This window comes from Triticum dicoccoides, chromosome 2A, assembly GCF_002162155.2.
Source record: "Triticum dicoccoides isolate Atlit2015 ecotype Zavitan chromosome 2A, WEW_v2.0, whole genome shotgun sequence".
In the NCBI taxonomy this organism is placed as follows: domain Eukaryota; kingdom Viridiplantae; phylum Streptophyta; class Magnoliopsida; order Poales; family Poaceae; genus Triticum; species Triticum dicoccoides.
Window position 1 is genome coordinate 90,885,696 of NC_041382.1, and position 25,380 is coordinate 90,911,075.

Here is a 25,380-nt window from a genome sequence, read left to right on the forward strand (position 1 = left end):
TGCCTTGATAAGTGTTATGTGGGTGGATGAGAGCTAAGGTACTATCCTAACTTGAACAAATACCTACTTATGATTATACTCTCCATGCAAGCATCCGCAACTACAAGAGAAGTAATTAAGATAAATCTATCCATAGCATTAAGCAACTGGATCCAAAACAGCCCCTTACGGAATAATTCATAAACTGGGATTTATGTTCTATCACTCCTGTAACCCATCATCTACAAAATAATTCCACAATGCCTTCCCCTATCCCAAACATGGTGAAGTGTCATGTAGTCGACATTCACATAACACGACTAGAGAAAGAACAACACAACATAATATCAAAACATTAAACATGCATCGACTTCACATGATTACTAGCAACAAGGCTTCTCTCGTGTCCACAAGAATAAATAGAGCTACTTACAAATCATCATATTGATGATGAAAAAGGGTTTCCCCCCGCTTTATATTATAAAGCACCAACACAACATCAAAGCATCCGATACAAACGCACGCTACACACACCCAAGGCAAGATACACGAATGTCGGGCACCGACACACAACCTCAACGACTACAAGGCACCTAGAAGATGAGCAAAATAGATCCGCTTAGAGCCGACGGACACCACCACCACGAGGAGCTTCACCTCCTCTGCCGCCACCCCTGTCCGCGATCGCCCACAGCCATGCTACCCGAGCGGCCATGGTTGCCTGCGCCCATCCGAGCCATGCAATCCGCCCACGATCAACATGACTCCCACCGCCAGGGCTGCCGCCCCGCCATGAGACCACCCCGAAGCTACCAAAGGCCATGACTTTGCCCAGATCCGCGACCCCAACCACCTCCAGAACTACCGGCGGCCAACCTGCCTCGAGATCGGGCGACCGCAACCTCACCGTCGTCCATAGTTGACCCGACGTGGTTTCCCTTATTCATATTTGAATGGTTTGGTGGTGATCCATATCCGATCAGCCCGGGTGGTGGAGGCTACAGATTGTGCTGCAGTGACCTCCTGGGGCTCCACGATGGTAATGGTCATTGAAAGGTCTTCGGGAGGATTCATCTCTTCAGATTCGATGGTGGGATATAATGGTGAGCTGCAAACTATGGACGAAGGCTTGATATAGATCGTGGAAAAGTGGTAGCAACAACACTTGAGTAACTTCTATGGTACTACGTGCACCCAGTCTTGAGCTTCGAGGTGAAAGCCTTGGTGTGACCCAATTGGTTATGCATGGCAATGGCAACATTTTTTGCATCATTTTCTTGCTGAAGGCATTGCTCGGAAAACCTAGACTCTAGCCTTGGTGATTGGATCCAGTGACGATGGCGTTTGAGCGCTTGTTTTGTTCCTGAAGGCATTGTTGTTGAAGAATTTCGTCGTCTATGTGATGTCATAAAATAAAATGGTTGGTGAGGATATGGTAATTGTTGTAGTTTGCCGATCACATATATGATTGCTAGGCTATTTTTTCTTTTTCTCTCCCCTACACAGCTTTGGTCTTGTAAGACTTGCTAGTTGCCGATGTGGCTTTATGTGTGTGTTGGGGTTGGTTGTGTCCATCTTATTTATGCAAAGGTCGGGTGTATGTTGATGGTGTTTGTATTCTCTTGATGCTTCATTTTGAGACAATAAAATCCACCCTTTACGAGAAAAATCTAATATTGTATATCTTAACACATTTTTTTATAAAGTTCTTTTTAGCAAAGAGTATCAAATCCATTATAAAGATTTGCCAGAAATACAAAACACCTCAAACATAAAAATTACATCGAGGCCCATGGACCATCGAACGACCATTGCCGCCGCCAGAACGAGCCGCCGACAAGCCGCTATCGCCGCTCCCATACCGGAGCCGGCCTGACCTTGTCGATGACAGCCGGGAAGTCTTCGTGCACGTGCCCCTAAGGACCAGTGCCCCGGAGTTGTAGTCGTCGTCGTTGAATCCTTGAATAGATATGAAGAAATTGACACGAAATGTCATACTTGCGTACGCACGGAAACCCTAACCTCGCCACCCCGAGGAGCTGGCAAGAATCTATACCAGAGCTCCATCTAATCCGTCCCAACGGATAAATTTGAGGAGGATGGGAGCCCGGAAGACCAACTCGAAGAAGAAGCGTCGCCATCCATCCAAAAACCACCCCTAGGAGGACTAAAACACTACCTATCTACTAGCTGGATTCGGGGCACCAGAAATCCCCTCCCCGCCACCGGCCGCCGGAGCGACAGGCGGAGGGGAGGCGAATCCACCGACTCGCCAGTGGACATTGAGGGGAGGAAGAGTTTTCCTAGTCGCCTTGCGAAAGGGGAAAGGAAAGCTACACAAGCCACGCCAACTTGACACAAAGAACCCATTTTTCTATAAATTTGAACAAACTTAAGCAAATTTAACTTAAGACAATCTAAAATTTTAATTATTTTGAAACTGAGGGTGTAGTACTAGGAGTGTGATGCAAATACAGATGACTAGTTTGATCTAAACAGCTGTAAAAAAAGGTCTGACCATAGAAAAGCAAATAGTGAACAAGTTATTGCCGCCGACCCTTACCGTTGGGTGATGACGATGTGACGCAGATCACGGCCGTTCAAGCCAAACATAGTTAGACCTAATACAATACAAGATGTTTAGAGAAGATGCTCAGAGAAATATTCTTAAGCATCGACGTTTTTTTGTAGAAGCTAGTCGTTTAAAGAACTTAATTTATTTTATCAAGCACCTTTCATTATACATGGCCTTGAAAGATGCCCATTTAACTCTGACACAAACCCAAAGCAAAATTGTGTCTGCTGGCTCTCGATTATAAGATTTGTGCCGAGTCAAATTTTACAAACTTTGACCAAATTTATATTTAAAAAATCAATATTTACAATATCAAATATACATAATATGGAACTCCATTGCATAATGAATCTAAAAATATTCATTTGGTATTGCAAATATTGGTATTTTTTTCTAAAAGTTTGGTCAAAATAGAGATACTTAGAATTCGGATAAAAGCTATATGGAGACTAAAAAGTAATGAAGGTACTCCTGCTCCATATTACTTGTATATGAAATGGATGTATCTAGATGTATTTCAATGCTAGATACATCGTTTGAGGCGACGATTAATATGGAACGGAGGGAACATGATTACCAACAAGTCAGCGCCAATTTCAGTATCCCGCCCCTGTGCCGCTCGTCACACGTGGAACGGCTCCAGCGAGCCGTCGACCAAGCCTGCGCCGCAGCTCCCGTCTTCACCGTCATCGTCGTCCTCCCCGCATCCGTTCAGCCACGTGAGGTTCTTGGGGTCCTCCCGCAGCAGCATGGCGTCGTACCGCGTGCTCGGGAACGCGTCGGGCGCGGCGGCCGCGACCGCGACCTTGTTGTCTTTCCCAGCCGTGGACCGCCGGCGGCCCCTGGCGTCCGAGACCGTGGCCGCGGACCCTAGGTGGCTTCCGGACGCTGCGGATCGGACGCTCCGCTGCTGGGCGCCCTCCTTCACCGTGAGCTTCCGAGAGTCGCTCTTCGCGAGACAACGGCGCGTGCTCGCGGCGGATGAGCCGAACCCCACGGTTCGACGGAGTGCGGCCTTCTCGTCGTGGATCTTTCGGCCGTCGACACCGCTGCTTGATAATCTTTTGCTGGCTAGCAAGTCCCCTCTCGGCGCGCTCCGGGAGGCAGCGGTCGCCAGGGATGTGGCCGTGCCGTTGCCGTGGCTCCTCTGCTTCACGGTCGCCGGCACGGGTCGCGTCTTGACCATACTGGGCGGCACGGCATGAGCCGTTGACACTGCATCATGACTCAGCTGGCCCGCGAACCTCGAACGTGCCACGGCGTTGGCGCCACGTCTGGTCAGCGCCGGTTGCTCTGACGCCGCTCTGGTAGTTGACTTGGGGCTGGAGGCGCCGGTCGTGGGAGCGCGTGGCCGCGACGACGACGATCCCTTGGGTTGGCTGGCACCACCGGAGCCGGAGGACAGCCGTCGTCCGTGTGTTTTATCCTGGGGAGGGGGCCGACAGGCGGCAGCAGCGGCTGGCGGGCGGGGGCTCGTCGCCGGCGTCGACTTCCCGGACGCGCTGCTCGTGGCTTTGAACGACGAGGAAGACGCCGACGACAGAGTCCTCCTGACGTGCGGCGGGCGACACGAGGACGCGAGCACCGTCGCGTTGAGCGACGAGCTGCTCCCCTTATCCCGGCGTGCCCGGGACAGCTGCACCATGAATGACCGCTAAGCTTTAGTCTGATCACTACGTCAAGAAACACTGGAAACGCGGACGGACGGACACACGTACCGGCGAATTGCTCTTGGCGTTCGACGCCGATGTGGCCCTCGTCAGCCGGCTCAGCGCAGGGGAGCACGAGAGAGGCGTCGCCGGAGGAGTCAGGAGCCTACGAACAACGATGAGCCGCAACAATGTCAGAGAAATAGGTACTGGTAGCACGATGTTTCGCCATGGGCAGCTGATCTGAATGCCATCCACCATCATGAGAGCGTTTTATCTTACCAGTCATAGTCATGCTTCCCGACCTCCGCCCTGAGCTTCGCCTTTCCCCGCCGATCGGCGGCCTCTGCATTGCATTGGAGAAGCGCTCCTCACATCAGCATCAGAAGCAGCAAAAGAGGACGCTGGAGATAACTCAGGAGCAGGTACTTACTCTCGTCGGTTTGGCCGGAGAGGGCGGAGAAGAACTCGATGCTCTCGTCCTTGCCGGCGCCGTGGTGGCGCAGCAGGAGCTGCACCGCCGCGGCGGATGCCGACGCCTTCTTCGTCGTCCTCGGATGCGGATCACAGGGGAGCCTGCTGCTCATTTTTCTTTGCTTGCTTTCTTCTGTTCTCTCTGCGCTGCGGTGTTTTGCAACGGACGATTCTTGGCCGTGTTGCCGCGATGAGCACAATTGACTGATATGACAGGGGAAGGGGGAGCTCGTGATGTAGCTGTTCTACTAGTTTTTCTGCTGCACTGTCTAACCAGGTCACAAACTGTTTTCGGCTTTTAAATAAATAAAACTCCACTACAGAGGTCAACCCGTTATGAATCCATCCTACTCGAATTTGCATTTCTCTTCCCATTTCAGAGTGCATTATTATTTGTCCTGGAAATGTCCTTCATACTCAAGACTCACCAGACGTGCAAAGCACCCAAGATTCCCGAAAATAAATAAATAATACTAATATATACTCCCTCCGTTCCGATTTACTTGTCGTGGTTTTAGTTCAAATTTGAACTAAAACCGCGACGAGTAAATCCGAACGGAGGGAGTAGTACCGTAAAGAGACGCACTGATCAAAATGAGAAGAGCACTTCGAATAACCAAGCGCATATGCAAACACAATTGACACATTTATCATACGAAATTGAAGAACATTTATTTATTTTCAGAATCAACACGTTTATTACTAATTCAGGGGAACAAAATGATGGATACTTTGATTCAGTAATGAGCCCCTCTCCCCCTAAAAGAGAGCACAACTCATTATTATTGTTGATAACCATATGTGAACCATTTTCTACACACTGAACAATCGGTACAGCCGCCCTGGTACGTGACCCATAAGTCCAAAAATGCACATACAGTATCTGTACTGTAACAACAGACAACGTACCACATCATTACGGCTGCACACCAGAAACCGAACTGCCTCTCTACAGTTGTAAACACACAGGTTTTGATACTATGAACATTGGACACCAAAAGAAGGTGGCACACACATGGCATAAAATGCAACTAATTCCCAAACCATTCGAAGCAACGGCAGAGGCCCCAGCAAAACCTCGAAGGGTAGTTCTGGACGAAAACATCCCTGCCATATCCAACGACATAGAAGATAAAAGATCGCTTACGGTGCGACATAGTGACATGGGTTACGGGCACGACCGAGATGATGTGTCTCTCCGAAATGACTATTGTGGATGGTGGAACTGGCAGCCGGTTAGCAACAACCTCCGAGGACAACTGGTTGAGTGGGTATGAATCGGCAAAGAAAGCAGGAGTGCATTGGTATGCCTGTATGTTGCATAGTTGCATCCCTTGCGCTCTGTGGAAAACTTCGTCAGGGACCGAACCAGTTTCTGCTGTTGCACTAACTTTTCTCGCTGTAAGCGTCTCCCTGGAAACAAAAGAAATTGCAAGTCAGACCAAGAGAGAACGGGGCACTCAAACAACTATGCAATGTAGTCCTTTCTTCTTCAGTTACCAAAGCAGTGCCAATAGTAGCTTGTCAATTATGGTGTCAATATTATCACAAACCATAAACCCTTGCTTACTGAGGAAAACAATTGTACAAGACTACTCAGTATATCTCATGATTTTATGGTACATACTGCCCTACTGGTTTGCTGATAAATAAATAAAATGGTATAATAAAAAAAACTAAAACGTACGAGTTAGTTTTGCAATTACGACTCACTGGAGGTTTTTATCTTGGATGCTTTACTAGATATGAGTGCATTCAGCGAAGAATAAAATATTACTAAACTACTACTAAAGAAAACATATAACCTGTCAAGAAAGTACTCCCTCCGTTCCATAATTCTTGTCATGGTTTAGTTTAAATTTGAACTAAAACAATGACAAGAATTATGAAATGGAGGGAGTATATTTTATGTACAACAGTTTACAGTAGAATAGGACTGAACTGAACGCAAAAATAAAGCATTGATTAATATCTCAAACGTTCATGAAAGCTTTTAAAACCAAACAGACTACTGAACTGCTATAACAGTTCTCCGTGATAGTTAACATTGTAGCAACATGATAGGTTCCACAAAGGCACTTACTAGTAACACATCTGTTTAAGTATATACATTAAATCTTTTGGTTCTCTATTCTGTGGTCACTTGTCTAAATAAAAACTGATGGACTATCTTCAGAAAAATATGAATTAAATTACCATCGAACGCGAGCAATGCTTTGTGTAAGAAGTGAACCGCAGCCATTACATGTCCGGCATGTTACTAGGCCACGGGATCCACATTCTCTGCAGGGCAACACTCCTTGACCATTGCACATCCAACATCTGTGACAAAGGATGACATACAAGCCTATCAATATCTGAAACAGAAACAGAAGTGGTATATGTGTTACCCTAGTTATGTACTTACTATGTTATGACAACAAAAGAGCTTCACTTATGGCACACTTGTATTCTGAGTTGAGGTGAATTACATATTGAAATACTCAATAAAGAGAAGCAGTGGAACTAACACTGAATCAGATTCATCTTGCTGAGCGAGTGAACCCCTGCCATCACATACACTGCACTGAGTCATTTGATTTGCCATGTAAAACCCGTACTGCCGACCAGGATTGCAAGTAGGACATGGTACCTTTCCACGACCCTCGCAAGCTGTCAGAAACATGAGATCAGGGAAACTGAAATATTTTCAAAATCAGAAAGGCAGTGACGGATAAACTACGATATTTACTTTGCCAAAATTACAAAAGAAGATTAATGAGAAAAAAGAACACTGACTAAACATGCCCTATGTCCTAACTCCTAACAACTTTAAAGTAAGCCAAGACTAGTTAGGGTTCCAGAATAAGCAGAAAATAAACATTTAATTAGAAGGAAGTTCACCCTGTTTATTTCTTCTAGTTAGAACTGAGAAGACACCATCTTGACTCCACAGCTATTGCAGTCAACAAGGATTAGTGGGAAAAGCTTATAGGCGGCAATATGATTAAGAAGCTTATATATTTTTTGACTTATATATCGAACATCACTCAACAAATCTATATGAATGCTTTAAAAAAAACAAGTCTATATGGATCATGTCCATTTCTTTTCAACACATATAGATGAGCAAGGCATCGCACTACTGGTCCATCAGATGAATGTTCCCATTGAAAGTATGAGTTAGGATAGTTGTCAGCTCCTATGTCATGTCTAGCGAAAAGTGTATTTATGGGTTTCTTTTTTCTAAAGGTTTTCTCCTAAATTGTGAACTTCCCATCATGAGGCAGCTTAAGATTCCAAACTGTATTTAAGTTGAATTGGCACTTATCGTACATGCTAAAAATAGTACAAGTGGACATTTTCAACTCTTATGTTATGATCTATGATCCCTAGATCATAACAGGGTAACTATGGCTGGGAAGATAGCCAAGACTGCCGCTTGGCTTGATTGGGGTGAGGTTAACCATAAATGGGGGAAAGGTACTCCAGGGGGAAGTTAGATAATTCGCACACGGTACCTAACTTCATACATAGCTGCCTGTCGGTTGGTACTCATAAAGTTGGAACTAGACAACACTGAACACTCTTACCTCTACTTATCTCAAACTGAAATCTAATCTCTAGGTAATCGACGATTTCCACTGCCACCTAGGCACATCTGGCCGGTTGTAGGGCCCAAGGCCACATCCCTGACTTCTACTTAACATAACACATAAGAGGGGGAAAAGGTAAAATCATGATATAGGGCCTCGGAAAACAATTTGAAAATTTTGGTCGATGCATATATTTAGATTGCAATGCCTAAAAGGATCTCTGAACAATGTAAAACGCAAAGGCAAAACACAAGATGCACCATAGTTGGAGACTACAAAATAGAAGTTATTTTCTTACGAGAACAAAAGAAAGATATTATGGGCAAAGCTCTATACTAAACTTATGCTTAAGTAAATTAAAGTCACAAAGTAAAAAGGCAAAACAAATGTTCTATTACGGCTAAAACAATTGAAAGCAAATTACGTGTGACTACATGATGTTCTGTTAAATGAATGCCATACCTGAGCACTTCTCAGTAACTTGTGAATGAGGAATCTTGACCCTTACTTCTTTCTCCGGTACAAAGAGCGGAGGAAACTCGGACCTCAAATCTAGTTCCCACACACCAAGGACAGGACCCTTGTCTCTCCCATCTACTTCCCCACCATGATAGGGTTCCCTTTCAAATATGGTGTCTCTTTGCTCGATGAAGGTTTCCAAGGTACCAACATATACGTCGCAGCAGTCCTTGATGGATGTAATCTTCCATGTCCGAGCAGGCCGGCTGCCCCAACAACATCGGTGCCCAACATGTTCGATTAGCATCTGCCGGACCTCCACCTCATCCAGTACACCCCTATCAGAAAATTTCAACATTCAGAAAAGATGTGAAAGTTCAACATTCATGACTACGGTGCTGTGTCTGCTCGCTAATTATCACTCGGCAACACTAGACAATTTTGACAAGAAGCAGCAGGCTCACCTCCTGACGCCCTGAGCAGGCTGGTAATCACCGCCGTACGGGTACGGCCCTTGAGAACCAATCGCCAAACCTTTACGGTGTAGAATGAACGCCCTTAGCTGTGATAATTACAATGGGGCAAAATGGTACAGTGGAAATGAGGAAGTAGCAGCGAGGATTACCATGCGTATGCGGAGGAGTGGCAGCAGTTGACGGGGATGGGGGGAGGACGGCGCTGTGGATGGACGGTGGGTAGACGGCGTCGTGGTGAGGATTGGGCGCCAGGGGGTAGTAGTTGGGGGAGGAGAAGGAGGCGGCGGACTTGACCTCGGCAGCGCCGACCTCCTCCCACCCTCCTCCGCCCTCGCGCAGCGCCGACGAGCTGCTCCGCCCCACGTGCTGGTGCTCCGCCGCTGAAACGAGATTCACACCGTAATAAGGGACGAGATCGCAGAGCGGGGTCAGATGTGTGGTCAGTTGGTTCGATGGCGAATGGAGAAGAAACCTGGCGACCAAGGTGAGAGGAGAGGGCGCCGCGGCTCCTCCTCCTCCTCGCCGGCCCCGCGCTCCGCCTCCATGGTCATCGGTGCCGCCGATTCGGTTGGATCCGACGCAATGGGATTGGCCACGAGCGGGAGGAAATGGCTGGGATAGTCATAGCCGCCAAGGAAGCAAGTCAAATCCTCCCTCCTTCCGCGAACTGCCTCCTCTTCTTCCCTGTCACATCAAATCGGTGCCCCAATTCGACGACGACGATAGAGATGATGAACTGATGAAGCTTCCTTGCTAGGGGGTACCACGTGACACATGTGAAAAGCAATTCAAATAATTCAAAAAAAAAAGCAAGCTAGGAGCTTTCTCAGGGATCCAACACATTATATATCATCCTAAGCTGCTAAATATGAGAAGACCATTTTGAATAACCAAGAACAGATTAAAGATAATTGACACATTTATATTGTGGAATTGAAGACGACTTATTTATTTTGAGAAACAGCACATTCAGTTCAGGGGAACCAATTATGGACAGTTGATATCAGATATCGGAGAGGATATCGGATATCTCATTATTATTACTCATAACAAAATGTGAATTATTTCCTACACATCAAACAATCGGTACAGTACCGCTGTACATGATCCACAAGCCCAAAATGTACATACAGAAGCTTCTGTACTGTAACACTACAGATAACGTTGCACATCTTTACTGTTACACACCAGAAATCACACCGCCTCTCCGCAGTTACAAGTTTTGATATTATGAACATTGGACACCAAAACAAGGCGGCTCACACATGAACTAGTTCCCCAACCATTCGAAGCAACGGCAAAGGCCCCAGCAAAATTTCGAAGGATAGTCCCGTATGAAAACATCCCTGCCATAGCCGACGACGTAGAAGCTAAAAGACCGTTTACGGTGAGACATTGTGACACGGGTCACGGGCACGACTGAGATGATGTGTCTCTCCGAAATGACTCTTGCGGATGGTGGAACTGGCAGCCGGCTAGCGACAATCTCCGACGAGAACTGGTTGAGTGGGTATGAATCGGCAAAGAAAGCAGGAGTGCATTGATATGCCTGTATGTTGCATAGTTGCACCCCTTGCGCTCTGTGGAAAACTTCATCAGGGACCGAAGCAGCTCCTGTTGTTGCACTAACTTTTCTCGCTGTAAGCGTCTTCCTGGAAATAGAAAGAAATTACAAGTCAGACCAAAAGAAAAGGGGACCACACAGACACCTATGCAAAGTAGTCCCTTCAAAGTTCAAACCACTAAAACAACCATTAAAGATTAATTCTTCTTCAGTTATCAAAGCAGTATCAACATAGCTTGCCAATTATGGTGTGAATATTATCACAAACCATAAGCTCTTGATTAATGAGGGAAACAATTGCACAAGGCAGTATATCTCATGATTTTCTCATACATAGTGCCCTACTGATTTGCAGATAAATAAAACATGTGGCATAAATAAAAAACTAAAAAATGAAGACTCACTTAGTTCTGCAATTATGACTCCCTGGAGTTTATCTATTGAAGCTTTACTTACTACTCCCTCCGTTCCAAAATAGATGACTCAACTTTGTATAAAGTTAGTACAAAGTTGAGTCATCTATTTTGGAACGGAGGGAGTAGATAAGAGTGCATTCAGCAAAGGGAAGAGTAAAATATTATTACTAGTAGACTACTAAAGAAAGCATATAAACTGTCAAACATATTTTATGTACAACAGTTTGCAGTATATTAGGACTGAACCGAACACAAAAAATAAAGCATGGACTAAAATCTCGAATGTTCAGCAAAGCTTTTAAAACCATAACAGACTACTGAACTGTTATAACAGTTTTCCGTGATAGTTAGCATTGTAGCAACATGATAGGCTCCATGTAGGCATTTACTAGTAACACGTCTGTTTAAGTGTATACGGTCAAATCTTTTGGTTCTCTATTCTCTGGTTAACTATCTCAATAAAAACCGATGGACCATCTTTGGAAAAATATGAATTAAATTACCATCGAACATGAGCAGTGCTTTGTGCAAGAAGGGAACCACAGCCATTACATGTCTGGCATGTCACTAGGCCCCGGGATGCACATGCTATGCAGGGCAACATTCCTTGACCATTGCACATCCCACATCTGTGACAAAGGGAAACATACAAGCAGATCAATATCTGAAACAGAAATAAAAGTGGTATATGTGTTAGCCTAGTTATGTACTCCCTCCGTTCTAAATTACTCGTCGCAGAAATGGATGTATCTAAAACTAAAATACATCTAGATACATCCATACCTACGACAAGTAATTCGGAACGGAGGGAGTACTTGTGTATGTTATGACAATAAACGAGCTTCTTATGGCACACTTGTATTCTGAGTTGAGGTGAATTACGTATTGAAGAACTCAAAAAAAAAAGGTGGAACTAACACTGAATCAGATCCATCTTGGTGAGCGAGCAAACCCCTGCCATGACATACACTGCACCGAGTCATTTGATTTGCCTTGTAAAACCCGTGCTGCTGACCAGCATTGCAAGTAGGACATGGTGCCTCTCCACGACCCTCGCAATCTGTCAGAAACATCAGATCAGAGAAATTGAGAACTTCTCAAAATCAGAAAGGCAATGACGGACAAACTATGATATTACCTTGCTAAAATATACATACTAGTATGAAAGAAGATTAATGAGAAAAAAGAACACTTGCTAAAGGTTTGCTAAGTCCTAATTCCCAACAACTTGAAAATGAGCCAAGACTAGTTAAGGTTCCAGTAATAAGCAGATTATAAATATTTAATTAGAAGGAAGTTCCCCTGTTTATTTCTTCTAGTTAGATTTGAGAACACAACATCTTGACTCTACAGCTATTGCAGCCAATAAGGATTAGTGGGCAAAGATTATAGGCGGCTACATGATATTAAGCAGTTTATATATTTTTTAGACTTATATTGTACATCACTCAACAAGTCTATATGGATCATATCCATTTCTTTTCAACACAATAGATGAGCAAAGGTAATACGTCACACTAGTGGTGCAAGAGATGAATGTTCCCATTAGAAGTATGAGTTGGATAGTTGTCAGTTCCTATGTCATGTCTAACCAAAAGTGTATTTATGGGTTACTTTCTTCTAAAGGTTTTCTTTCAGATTGTGAAACTTCCCGTCGTGAGGTAGCTTGAGATTCCTAACTGTATTTGAGTTGAATTAGCACTTATAATACATGCTAAAAATAGTAAATAGATACTTGTGACAGCCATACAAGTAGACGTTTTCAACTCATATGTTATGATGATCATCATAACAGGGTAACTACAGCTGGGAAGATAGCCAAGACTGCCGCTCAGCTTGATTGGGCTGAGCTTAACCATACATGGGGAAAAGGAGCTCCAGGGAGAAGTTAGACAATTCACATTACTTGCATAGTTTGCACACAGTACCTAACTTTATATATATAGCTGGCTGGCGGTCGGGACTCATAAACTTGGAACTAAACAACAGTGAACACTCTTGTCTCTATTTATCTCCAAGAAAATGAAATCTAATCTATCTCTAGCTAATTGACGATTTCCACTGCCACCTTGGCACATCTGGCCAACGGTAGGGCTCAAGGCCACACCCCTGACTCTTCTACTTTACATAACACATAACATGGAAAGATAAAGGTAAAATCATGATATAGGACCTGGGACCTGGGTAAACAATTTGAAAAGTTTGGTCGATGCGAACATTTAGACTGCAATGCCTAAAAGGATCTCTGAACAATGTAAAATGCAAAGGCAACATAAAGGAAACACAAGATACACCATAGTTGAAGGAATTACTACAGAATAGAAGTTATTTTCTTACATGGAACAAAACAAAGATATTAGGGCAAAGGTCTATATACTGAACTTTACTTACTAAAATAGGTACACAAAAATGTTATCCTCACCAAGTAAAAAGTCAAAACAAATGTTGTATTACGGCTACAACCTATGAAAGCCAATTATGTGTGACTACATGATCAGTTAAGTGAATGTCATACCTAAGCATTTTTCAGTAACTTCTGAATGAGGAATCTTGACCATTACTTCTTTCTCTGGTACAAAGAGCATTGGAAACTCGGACCTCAAATCTAGTTCCCACACACCAAGAACAGCACCCTTGTCTCTTCCATCTATTTTCCCACCATTGTAGGGTTCCTTCTTTAATATGGTGTCTCTTTCCTCGATAAAGGTTTCCAAGGTTCCAACATATACATTGCAGTCCTCGATGGATGTAATTTTCCATGTGCGACCAGGCCGGCTTCCCCAACAACATCGATGTCCAACATGTTCAATTAGCAGATGCCGAATCTCCACCTCATCCAGTACATCCCTGTTGGAAAAATTCAATCATTCAGTTGAGTGATCTTATATGAAAAATTCAGTGGGGTGATAGACGATCCACCATCGTGTTTGAGGAAAACAAGCACAATTTGCAACAACATAACAGGACAGAAGGGAAATATTGCCTCTTCTTGACCATCCATACAAAATACAAGATAGAACATATGACCAGTCTAGTTACATCATTAAGCTCCAAACACTGACCAAATGAATATTGAGTTTGGAAGCTAAACTAAAAGGGTTACTGTTGTATTAGATCATGTCAATACTAAATATTCGGCCAATTTTAGCCAGGTCGTACCAGACCACAGCGAGCACCATGACTGATGTAGTAAATTCCTACAGCATTATTTTAGCTGAAGCCCAGTGCATAACAAGATGTGGAAGTTAACTTAGCAGCCAGGCTGACAACATTCATGACTACGGGACTGTGTCTGCTCGCTATATTATCACTCAGCAACACAGCCATTAAAACAATTTTGAGAAGAAGCGCTCACCTCGGGACGCCCTGAGAAGGCTGGTAATCACCACCGTACGGCCCTTGAGGAACAATCGCCAAACCTTGCGCTGTTGGAACCCGTTGTTTGTTAGCCACAAGTACAATGGGGCAAAACTGGTAGAAATGAAGAAGCACCAGCGAGGATTACCATGCGTATGCGGAGGAGTGGCAGCAGACGACGGGGACGGGGAGAGGACGGCGCTGTGGATCGACGGAGGGTAGACGACGGCGTCGTGGTGAGGATTGGGCGCCGAGGGGTAGTAGTTGGAGGAGGAGAAGGAGGCGGCGGACCTGACCTCGGCGGCGCTGACCTCCGCGCCCCCGCCCCCGCGCAGCGCCGACGAGCTGCTCCGCCCCAGGTGCTGGTACTGCTGCTGGTGCTCCGCCGCTGAAACGAAATCCACACCGTAATAAGGGACGAGATCAGATGTGCGGGGGGTCGGTGGGTTCGGTGGCAGAGGGAGAACCTGGCGACGGAGAGGGTGGGAGAAGGGGGCGCCGCGACTCCTCCTCCTCGCCGGCCTCGCGCGCCGCCCCCATGGTCATCGGACGGTGGCGCTCCGGTTGGATCCGCGGACTGGGATTGAGCTGGGCTCAGCTGGGCGGGGGGGATGGCTGGGATTATTATAACAGCCTGCGCATCAGCCTTAGCCGCGAAGGAAGCGAGTCAGGTCCTCCCTCCGGGAACTGACTCCTCCCTGTCTGTCACGTCAAATCACTGCCCCCGACGCGTCGACGGCGATGGAGACGACGCTCGGGCAGCCATCCTAGCTGGCACATCCGACTTTTTTTTAGTAGGCACGTCCGACATTTTCAGACAGAAACATACGTGTGCTGAGAAAACAAAAGAAGCCCACGGGCCGTGTGGCGAGCCCAAGCCCGCGGCCGTGCCAGCCCATTCGCTGCCGCTGCCGCCGCGTGATGACACACCGGAGATCGCCGCCGCCGGCCGTACCAGCACGGCATCGGAGCCACCGCCTTGTTCGCGTGGTGCTCGCCGTCGCTGCACTGCTCCTGCCAGCGGCGTGTGGGGTCAGAGGCGGGAGGCGTAGTCCGTGGCCTCCGTGGGCTGCGCCGCCACCCGCGTCATGCTACTGTTTCTACCTTCGACATGCTCTTGTCATCGCAATCACCGGATAGTTTACAGCGAGGATTCTACCGCACCATGTGCTGAAGGTCAGTTATCTGCCTCATTATTTTTCCTGGATTACAGACACTTGGCGATCGTATCTTCATTCAGTGCATCGATCAGCTTATCCACACCTTTTTTTTCCCTACTGCTCTCACTGTAAACTATCTTGCTTCAGTCAGTGCCTCCTCGGAATATTCAGAAATGATCTTAGATCTTCATGGGCGGAATCTGATTAAGTCATGTAGTTCTAGTTCTATCCCCTGCGCCTCATCCACTCTTTCCAACATCTGTCGATGAAAGTAATCACAGTGACACGCAACTAGGAGTGTGATGCAAATATAAAGGACTCATTTGATCCTCCTGCGGCAGCTACAAATGGAAGTACACTTAGACCGGTATTGGGTATTTGGGTTCTTACGCAGATTTTGCACTAGATTTTCTTGCAACATACCATATGCCTCAAACTTATCACTAGGAAGACGCCTGTGGTATCTCTACTGTAACATGATGACATCTTCTTCTCTTCAACTGTGATGACCTGTTTACTTGCTTTTAACATATGACCATTATCTATTTATCTTGAGCGCAAGCGTCTGTTTTGTATCGCTGCCGACCTTATGAGAATCTATGGAACCAGTTGGAAAACTAATCACTTAAATCACCCATAACATTATGTCGCAAACATTTGAAGACAAATGAATAAGTGTCCCACTTGCAGCCTGACTAATAAACAATAGAGATCTCTAAACAATATGATAATCCTTTATTCTCGCCACAACAGTTTTTCATTCATTCAAGAAAGGCAAAGTGGAAGTCCCACTACCATCTATTAGTGTCTCGTAGTCAGTCAAAACTCAAAACCCATAAGTTCTTTTGCTCTTGCCACAAGATCGGAGAGAGGCATGCTGTACTCCATGAATCCTTCATCGCCCAAGAAAAGCCTGTAGTTCTCAGCCTTTGATGGTGTTTGTTCTACCATTGACAGTGCATCTGTCATCCCGAATGTGTTGAAGCAATCTGCATAGCAAGAATTATACTCCATCATGTGTATGACTTGCTCGAGTATCACTCTCCTGATCCCAGGACTATGAGCACTAGGTTTCATGTTTGCTTTTAGTGTGTCGACAAGCCTCTTGGCAAATCTCTGCTTAATCTGACCAGCGTCTAGTTCTCGGGTAAAGTCTTCAGGAATAACTTTACATATCTGTGAACTAAGCCCAATCAGGATCTCTAGTTCTGCCCCATCCGCGTCCAGTATTCTTTCCAACACCTGTAATGAGATGTGTCATTATCAGTTAAAAATTGACGTGTATCTCTATCTATAGTCCAGTGGTAAATGAGTGAGCAAAAAATAAAGATCAAAATTTTACTGAAACCTTGCGCACAAGAACATACAAAACATGGTAAATTTTATTATGCATCTCTATTAGTGTACTTGTTGCTCGAATTAGCAGGGCTCACCTCTCTCAAGGTATGAGATAGTTCCTTCAGGTCTGACTCTCTGAGCTCGGATCTAGCATGCAGGCACAGATTACGCAGCAGGCTTGCCGCCACATATATGTACCTTTTATCATGGATCAAGATTTTGAGTTCCTTCATGAACCATGGCTCCTTCAATATAACCAAACAGTTTTGGGCACTTTGTATTGTCAGCATTGCCAATGCTTGCCCGGCGACCTTCCGTGACAGGTGATCATCATTGGTACTAATGGTTCCTTCTGAGTAGAGAAATGCCTGCATCAGCTTGGTGATGATTGTTTGGAAGCGACCAATTTCCTGCCTTGTTTTCTCATCAACGGCAATGTTTCTGAGGATTCCCGCCACCAACTTTCTCGATATCTGGCTGCTCTTGTCGTCTCCAAGGATACCTGAGAGGTTACTCAATAGGAAGGGGTGTTTTGATATCTTGTACCGCAGTGTGATGCCGGGTTCCCCGCCAATGCTTGTGAGCCTTTGCAGCACCTTCAGTGATGATTTGAGCAGGATCTCTTGTTGTGCCTTGGTATTCATCGTGTCACTTCTGCAGATTGTGAATCTTATGATCTTCGGGATGAGGTCAGCTGCTTTGCTGATCTCCACACAGTTGTCCTGGTCAACACCAGCAAGACTTTCAATAATTGACATGGCCAGTGCCGGTAGAAGATCGTGGTCTGTCCGCAGCTGTTCCTTGGGTATTGACCAGAATTCTGAAATATGCTGCCAGCATCTGAGCACGCACGAGTTCTGTTTGTTCATGCCAACTTCTTGGGTTGATCTGCTTTCTGTTTCCAGCAGGATATCAGTGTCCCGAAGTTGACCTTGTGTTTGGAATTGGTTATCAGACACCTCTCTGCTATCTTCTGTATTCAGAACTGGATCTTGTCTTCGCTCGTGTTCATCATCAGTGTCTAGGAGTGGGTTTCCTCTTTCCAGTCTGCGATCAGCGTCAAGAAGTGCAGATACAAGCTGCATTGTACCAGGGATAGTGCCTGCACGGAGGTTATTTGCAAGCTCTGCAGTGACCTTTGCGGCATATAATCTGATAGCTGTATCCTTTGGACTTGTCCAATCCAACATTCTGATTATTCTGGCCATCGTCTTGGTAGAAGTGGCGAGTTTTGAAAGGAGTTGTGCCTTGGTTGGTTGACTTTGCAGAAAGTTGTGCATCATTCGTATCCCGGCGAACTGATTCTTGGATGAATCCGAGTTCACAGAATCCATGGCAAAGGTGCTGAGGTTGATCTTCTTTGGAGCAAGCACACCCCCTTGCATGCATTTCTCTGACGCATATGCGTAATACATATTGACAGATTTCATTCCCCACTGACCTTTAAATCCACCACTGCGGACGAGGGATCTTCGAGGGATGAAAGAAAAGAATTCAAACACGCAAGCCATAGCATAGAGTGTTCCTTGTCCAAGCACCATCCCATAGAAGATTCCTAGAGACGCTTTAATGTTTTTTTGGCCAACCAAGCTTTCATCATATGCTGGCTCATTAGTATCATGTGGTATAAGCCCAATTAATGCTAGAATGACCCGCACAACTGCTGCTGGAATCTGTAAGTTGCCAAATGACACTATCACTAGTGCACATACTTCGATTGTGATCATCGTATATCTTTTATAATCCTTAAGCATGTACACCAGCATACCTAGAGCAGCAATCATGCACACGTTTATAATGACGTTGCGCCAAAATTCTTGTTTTCTGCCTAGAACACTGCCCACTAGTTTACTGATTCTTGTGAAGCGTGGGTTACTTATTGTTGCTACGAGGACTGCCACAAGTAGTACCGAAAACACTGCCCATTTAATCATTGATTTGTGTTCTGATATAGAGGGAGCTAGCAATATGATTGCAACTAATGGGCTCCATACTGATGCGGCATAACGCATCTGATTCCATACTCTTGGTGACACCTCAGACAATAATCGGACAAGTCCAACTAGTATTAGACTCATTAAGATCATCATGCTAGTGATCAGATACTTCTTCCAGATGATTTCCAGAATACCACAAAAACATGCAATTATAATCAGTCCACTCCAGCCAAGAGGCCTAAATGCTCCACGGGTATTAAAGAACAGTCGATAATCTAGTCTGTTCTTGTCGCGGCTGAACATCCTGAAATATGAATATGGTATCATTAGATGAAAGAAGAGAGTATTTTTTTCTACACCCAGGCACACTGCACCCCATATCCTTACCTTCCAACTTTGCTTTGAGATTTGTGCTAGCCAACTAACTTACTACATGAAAGTTTTTTTTTCTTTCTCTCAAATGAAACAACATATGGACTTCAAACTACACGCCAACATAACTTTAGAACTACAATGTGTGAAAATACTATCAGATTTTTTGGTCTAGCATAAATATACAAAATAATATATTTTAAGTAATAAATATTACTTCAAGTATTTATAATGCACGATAAAATAAGAACGTTTTTCCCACACCATAGTTATAATGTATTGTTGTCCTACAAAGTTTAAAGTTCATATATTGTTTTATTTGGGGGAAACAAAATAGAGAAAAATTCTTGCATTGATCATGATGCAGAAAATTCTTGCATTGTATGTGCGTCCTTGGGTGTTGTGTTGGGCTTGTGGTGCTGTGCCCACAGCTGAACCATTGTTGCGTGTGTGTTGTGTTTTGTGCGTCTATGTTGGACCTTCGTGCGGTGGCGTTTGGTGTGTTCGTGTTTCGAGTGGTACCTTATGAACTTTGTGCTTGGTGGATGCTTTATTTATAAAGCGGGGCGAAAGCCTTTTTCGGTAGTGCCTAGATAAGGGGTGCAGTGCACCTGGGCTCAACCACAACTTTCCCCATAATACAAATCCAGGATAACTAAACATAAGTTGCCTGGATTTCAATTTTGGGTCGGTTGAATTGGGGCAGAAGGAAGGAGGAGACGAGATGCAGCACCGAAGCCGCAGACGGTGGCCCCAGGACGAGCGTAGCAAGGCTTGGGGACATTGGCAAGGCCTCGATCGGAAACGAACAATAGCCGGAATGTCTCAGGCAAAGGCGAGTCGGAGGTTGGTGACTCGGGTGCGGGGTGGTGCAGGCTCGCCAGAGAAATCTCAGCCATAGGTGACGAAAGCAGGTGGTATCGGTTGGTGGCAGCAAGAGCGGCTGAAGGAGGAAGAGAAACAGTACCAGCGCGAGGTAGAAGAAGGTCTGATAGCCGTGCAATGTTGCCACGAACTCGACTTGCCACCAATTATTTCTTTGGCGACTTGTTCCTACTCGGCCCATACAAATCACAAGCCCGAGAGATACCTAAAAGAGTGTTGGTCTTCAGGTTTATGGCTAAAGTTTGGAACCTGCTTTTTTACAGAATGACTATAAGGGGGGCCCTACAGTATAGTTGGTGTAACAAACCCAAATACCTTGGCATGAACATCATGGCAGGGTCTATTATAGAAAAATACCTTGGTCTACATCCGATTGTAGGGGCTGATAGATCATAGTGTTTTCAATATATGATTGACAGGGTGTGTGCTCGATTGAGAGGTTGGAGCAAAAAGAAACTGCCTTTTGTTAGTAAGGAGGTTTTGGTCAAGGTTGTCGTCCAAGCATTACCATCATATGCAATGTCTGTTTTCAAGCTACCCATGAGAGTATGTAAAGGGATCACTACTGCTATGTTCTAGTACCGGTTGGGAGATGAGAACCAGAAGAACCATATGCATTGGTTTTCAATGGTGAAAGATGTGTGTTCCACAAAAGGAAGGTAGCCTGGGGTATAGGGACTTGCACTGTTTTAATTTAGCCTTCCTTTCTAAGCAATGCTAGAGGCTACTTTGTGAACCCGATTCCCTTTGTGCAAAAATCCTTTGAGCTAAGTACTTTCCTTCTGGAGATCTATTAAACCGTGAATTGAAAAAGGGCAGCTCTTATACATGGCAAAGCATTTGGTGGCTATATATCCAGACCTTCAGGCGACGACATATTTGGAGCGTAATGACAGGAAAATTAATATCTGGGATGACCCTTGGATCCCCTCCAGCCTTTTGAGGATGATTATGACTACAAGAAACAATTTTGTGGTGACGAAGGTATTTGAGCTAATGGTGGAGGGTGACCGTTCTTGGGACACTGAGCTGGTAAATGACCTGTTTTGGCTGATGGATGCTCAGCGGGTTCTACGAATCCCTCTAGCTCAGAACGTTACAGAGGATTTTGTTGCATGGCAGTTCAATAAATGACATGTTTTCAGTGAGGTCGGCATCAACATGGCAGGAATTTGAGTAGAACAAATCCACTTGGTCCCTCATCTAGCCCAACCTAGAATATCTTATGGTCTTTAAGTGTACTTGCTCAGGTGCAAATCCATTCTTGGCGTTCTCTCTTAGGTGCTATCCCCTGTTATGGAGGCTTGGTGAATCGACACATCCAAACAAAAGGGGATGCCCGTTATGCTGCATGGATTATGAAAGTATTCGGCATGCGTTTTTTCAGTGCCCGCGTGTTTGCGAAATCTGGCAACACTTGGGCCTCGGCCATGTCATGGATATTGAATGTATTGTTGATCGGGAAGGGTCTTCACTGTTTGCAGAACTATTGCTGGATAATTCACCGTCGGCGCCTCTCCTCCCAACTGTTCTCCGGGCTGATCTTATTGCCGCCACATACCGGTACGTTTGGTGGGAGCGTCAACAGGCTAGTCATGGCGAGAGAGTTCAACTCCCCATTAGATCTTCTCAAGCAATATCTGCGCTGGTAACAAACTTCTCATGGGTGAAGAAGAAAAAATAGTGCACCTGTTGGATGGACTCGACCGAAGGACGATTATGTAAAGCTCAATGGACATGCATTTTTTGATGTTGAGAACAAAACTGGAGGAACTACTGCAGTTCTCAAAGATGATTGGGGCTACTTTGTGGCCACTTCCAACCGAACACTAGTTGTTGTCAATGACGCGACGACGCCAGCGGCGATTGCCCTGAGGGACAACCTCTCACTAGCTAATTCTATGGGGTGCAACATGCTCATGGTGAACTCCGACTGCATGAAAGTTGTGGAGATCATGAAAAACAATGGACACTCACTTGGGCCTGCGGCAACGATCTACATGATTATTTCTTCCTTTGTCATGAGTTAGTAATATTTCTTTTGAATTTTTTTTCTAGGGAAGCCAGTATGGCGGCACATGTTCTAGCTAGTAAATCGGGGTTTAGCCATCTTGTCTGGCAAGAGGAACCTCCTTTATTTCTTGTGTCTGCTTCCAACCGAATACTAGTTGTTGTCAATGATGCAACGACGACAGAGACGATTGCCCTGAGGGACAACCTCTCACTAGCTAATTCTATGGGGTGCAACATGCTCATGGTGAACTCTGACTGCATGGAAATTGTGGAGATCATGAAAAACGATGGACACTCACTTGGGCATGCGGCGGCGATCTACGATGGCTGTTTCTTCCTTTGTCATGAGTTAGTGATAGTTCTTTGGGAAATGAATTTTGTCCTAGGGAAGCCAATATGGCGACACATGTTCTAGCTAGTAAACCGGAGTCTAGCCCTCTTGTCTGGCAAGAGGAACCTCCTTTATTTCTTGTGTGTGTCTTGTCAAATGATGTAAGCGGTTTGCCTTATGAATAAAAACCGTCATGAAGGCTCTCCCTCGAAAAAAGAGTCGTGGTGGGGGTGAGAGAGTCTAGGTGCATTGAAGAGAAGATTGTAAAGCTCTATACTACTCCCCCCGTTTCTAAATATAAGTCCTTCTAGAGATTTCGCTATAGAGACCCGAATGTCATTCGGATGTATATAAACGCCTTTTAGAGTATAGGTTCACTCATTTTGCTCCGTATGTAGTCTATAGTAGAATCTTTAAAAGAACTTATATTTAGAAACGGAGGGAGTACATGTCTTCTGGTATATTACTTAGGCTTATCTAAAAAATGCACTAAAAGGAGGGCACAATTGCAAGATTAATCCTGATCCGAACTCGAACTACCAAACGAAGTCTTTCTTGCTTAGGCAGCGCATCACTCCTCAAATTTTCACGCTACGCGCCTGCCGCCCTCCTGTGAATAGCATCTCCAATAGATTTACAGTATTGTTAAAAATCTAACGTCAAATTTTTAAGCGTGACAAATCCGACGTTTTTATGGCAATTTATGTTGGCGCGAGGATGCCAAATTTAGTTCGCAGGCATGGCAATTTCTTGGCAATAAAATGAACCGAGGCAGATTTGACATGCTTGCCAACTAAACTTGTCATCCTCAACAAACATAAATTGCTGTAAAAACGTTCAATTTGCCATGGTAAAAAATCTGGCATCAAATTTGTAGTTGAGTCGTGCTATATTTACTTGTTATTTTGTGTTGGTCAAAAATAGTTTCCCCTGACCCAACACAATGTCTGAAGTATCCCGGCCTGTTGTAGTTTCCAGATTATCTTAAGCATACGCTCTAAAAAAGATATGCATTTCTGTAAAGTTAAATCCTTTTGTCTCAAAAGATGAGTGTGTCAATGTTGCAAATGGAACCAAGCTGGAGTTTCTAGGAACGGAACCGGTGTCGAAGACGAGAAAGGGGGTCCCCTGATTCCGGTGTGGGCCTTTTTCGTTTTGATTCCCCCCGATTTGGCAGCACCCGAGCTTGACCTTTGGATGCCATGGCAGGACGCGGCGTCGCCGACGAGGGGCTCGTCGCAGGCGGGGATAGTGCAGCTCGGCGTGGCGTCACGGTCGGTGGGGAGGAAGAGATCAACTGGAGAAGAAGATAGGGAGCAGGCGAGCAGCGCCAAGAAGAAGAACATTGCCTGTCCAGAGACAGAGGAGAAAGAAGAGAGGCTACCTATGGATTTCGGGCGCTTCCCCTAATTTTTTCAGGCAACTGTGCCCTAGGCGGACCAATTTCGATCGTTGCAGACTTGCCGCGTAGCTGCGAGAAAACGTAAGAATGCTACCACCTGCTATTGGAATAATCTGCATACGGTGTAGACATACCTTGCGGCCTCTAAGAAAATTAAGATTGTCGCGAACATAAAATCTTCATCGGAGTGGAGTTCACTGGCGTAGCCGCCGAGCAGGACGACGGTGGCCCACGTGAATGCCAGTGTGCCAAGCGCGTTGCCCAGCCTCTCCATCAGCACGAAGGCAAGAACGAAGCGATTCAGCCATTTCTCCGGTGCGGCAACCTTGCCTTGCCCGGCGCCGCCGCCGGCTGTTATCTGGACAAGGTGCTCACCGCCCACCTCCGCCTCCGCCGTTGGCCATTGACCCCTTTAGCACCTCCGCTCAAGCTCGAAGAAGAAAACTTATCACACTTGTGTAAATGGCTTCACCGAATGACAATGGGTAAAGTAGATTCCTTGGAACATAAAGGCCTTTGATTCAAGTAAAATTGTACAGTGCGTCGGTGCCCCGGTCAATGGGGTGGGCCAGCAACGCCAAAGGCGCCCTCCTGTTCCTCGCTCATTGCTACCGCGTAAACTCTGTGGAAAACGAAGGAAAACCAGACGCGCACTGCATGCGTGCGTGAAGGTACTCTGATTCCGCTGTTGAATCACCGCAGCCACGGGCCCCGGCCGTGCTTCACCGCTCTGCACACTGTCTCATGCAGATGAATGCATTTTTTTTCCGATAAAAGGCGACTTCATTATCTTAAAATGTAGCATCAAACGGATACAAAGCATTATGAGTAATATCCGGCCTCTGCATAAATAAGATGCACACGGCCAAATTCAGAAGTCTGACAAAAATTCATGAAATAAAAATCGACAAATCGGCAACAGTAAAGTTCTTTAGATCGACATTATGCCTATGTCGAAGAGGGTGGTGGATCAATCCGTAGGTTTCGGCCACCCATGTTGGGAAAAAACCTCCGTAGCCACTTGCTCCAATTGCGTACACACCGCCATAAACAGCGGTTGGTACTCCGGCCGTTGTAGCATAGACCACGTATGTAGCGAGTGCGTACACCGGAAAATAACCTATAGAGGAGAGCATTTTTGTCATTAAAAACCAAATCATTTCTACATAGCCAAAGCGACCAAATTAAGGCATACGCTCCCACCCTTATTAGTGTTTGAAACCTATTTGTAATATCGTCCAACCAATGACCAAAAATATTGGCAACACTTGTGGGCGGATGCAAATTTGACGCTATTTGAATGACTGACCACGTAGAACGTGCAAACTTGCATTGAAAAAAGAGGTGTTTGATTGTCCCGTCATGAGTATAAAAAGAACACTTCTTACTCCCATGCCAGTTGCGCCGTGTGAGGTTGT

General features: G+C 45.4%; 4 protein-coding genes across 4 annotated transcripts; all 4 read right to left on the reverse strand.

Annotated features, from left to right (window-relative positions):
• Window positions 1–2,816: 2,816 nt before the first annotated feature.
• On the reverse strand, window positions 2,817–5,255 carry LOC119353524 (mucin-19-like). Its single transcript, XM_037620143.1, has 4 exons — window positions 4,637–5,255; window positions 4,486–4,549; window positions 4,273–4,369; window positions 2,817–4,190 (listed from the first exon to the last, which is right to left on the reverse strand). Exons 1-4 carry the CDS (start codon window positions 4,788–4,790, stop codon window positions 3,177–3,179), a joined length of 1,329 nt encoding a protein of 442 aa, XP_037476040.1. The 5' UTR covers window positions 4,791–5,255; the 3' UTR covers window positions 2,817–3,176.
• A 134-nt stretch (window positions 5,256–5,389) lies between these two features.
• LOC119353523 (protein SSUH2 homolog) lies at window positions 5,390–9,920 on the reverse strand. The gene is made up of 7 exons (XM_037620142.1): window positions 9,660–9,920; window positions 9,337–9,567; window positions 9,176–9,245; window positions 8,715–9,049; window positions 7,188–7,329; window positions 6,874–6,999; window positions 5,390–6,090 (listed from the first exon to the last, which is right to left on the reverse strand). Exons 1-7 carry the CDS (start codon window positions 9,736–9,738, stop codon window positions 5,709–5,711), a joined length of 1,365 nt encoding a protein of 454 aa, XP_037476039.1. The 5' UTR covers window positions 9,739–9,920; the 3' UTR covers window positions 5,390–5,708.
• Window positions 9,921–10,174: 254 nt separating this feature from the next.
• On the reverse strand, window positions 10,175–15,204 carry LOC119353525 (protein SSUH2 homolog). The gene is made up of 7 exons (XM_037620144.1): window positions 14,992–15,204; window positions 14,673–14,912; window positions 14,523–14,592; window positions 13,683–14,014; window positions 12,086–12,227; window positions 11,671–11,796; window positions 10,175–10,839 (listed from the first exon to the last, which is right to left on the reverse strand). The coding sequence occupies exons 1-7, from the start codon at window positions 15,068–15,070 to the stop codon at window positions 10,458–10,460; spliced, it is 1,371 nt and encodes a 456-aa protein (XP_037476041.1). The 5' UTR covers window positions 15,071–15,204; the 3' UTR covers window positions 10,175–10,457.
• A 1,092-nt stretch (window positions 15,205–16,296) lies between these two features.
• LOC119353526 lies at window positions 16,297–24,438 on the reverse strand. Its single transcript, XM_037620145.1, has 3 exons — window positions 24,097–24,438; window positions 17,118–19,263; window positions 16,297–16,926 (listed from the first exon to the last, which is right to left on the reverse strand). The coding sequence occupies exons 1-3, from the start codon at window positions 24,234–24,236 to the stop codon at window positions 16,504–16,506; spliced, it is 2,709 nt and encodes a 902-aa protein (XP_037476042.1). The 5' UTR covers window positions 24,237–24,438; the 3' UTR covers window positions 16,297–16,503.
• Window positions 24,439–25,380: the final 942 nt, after the last annotated feature.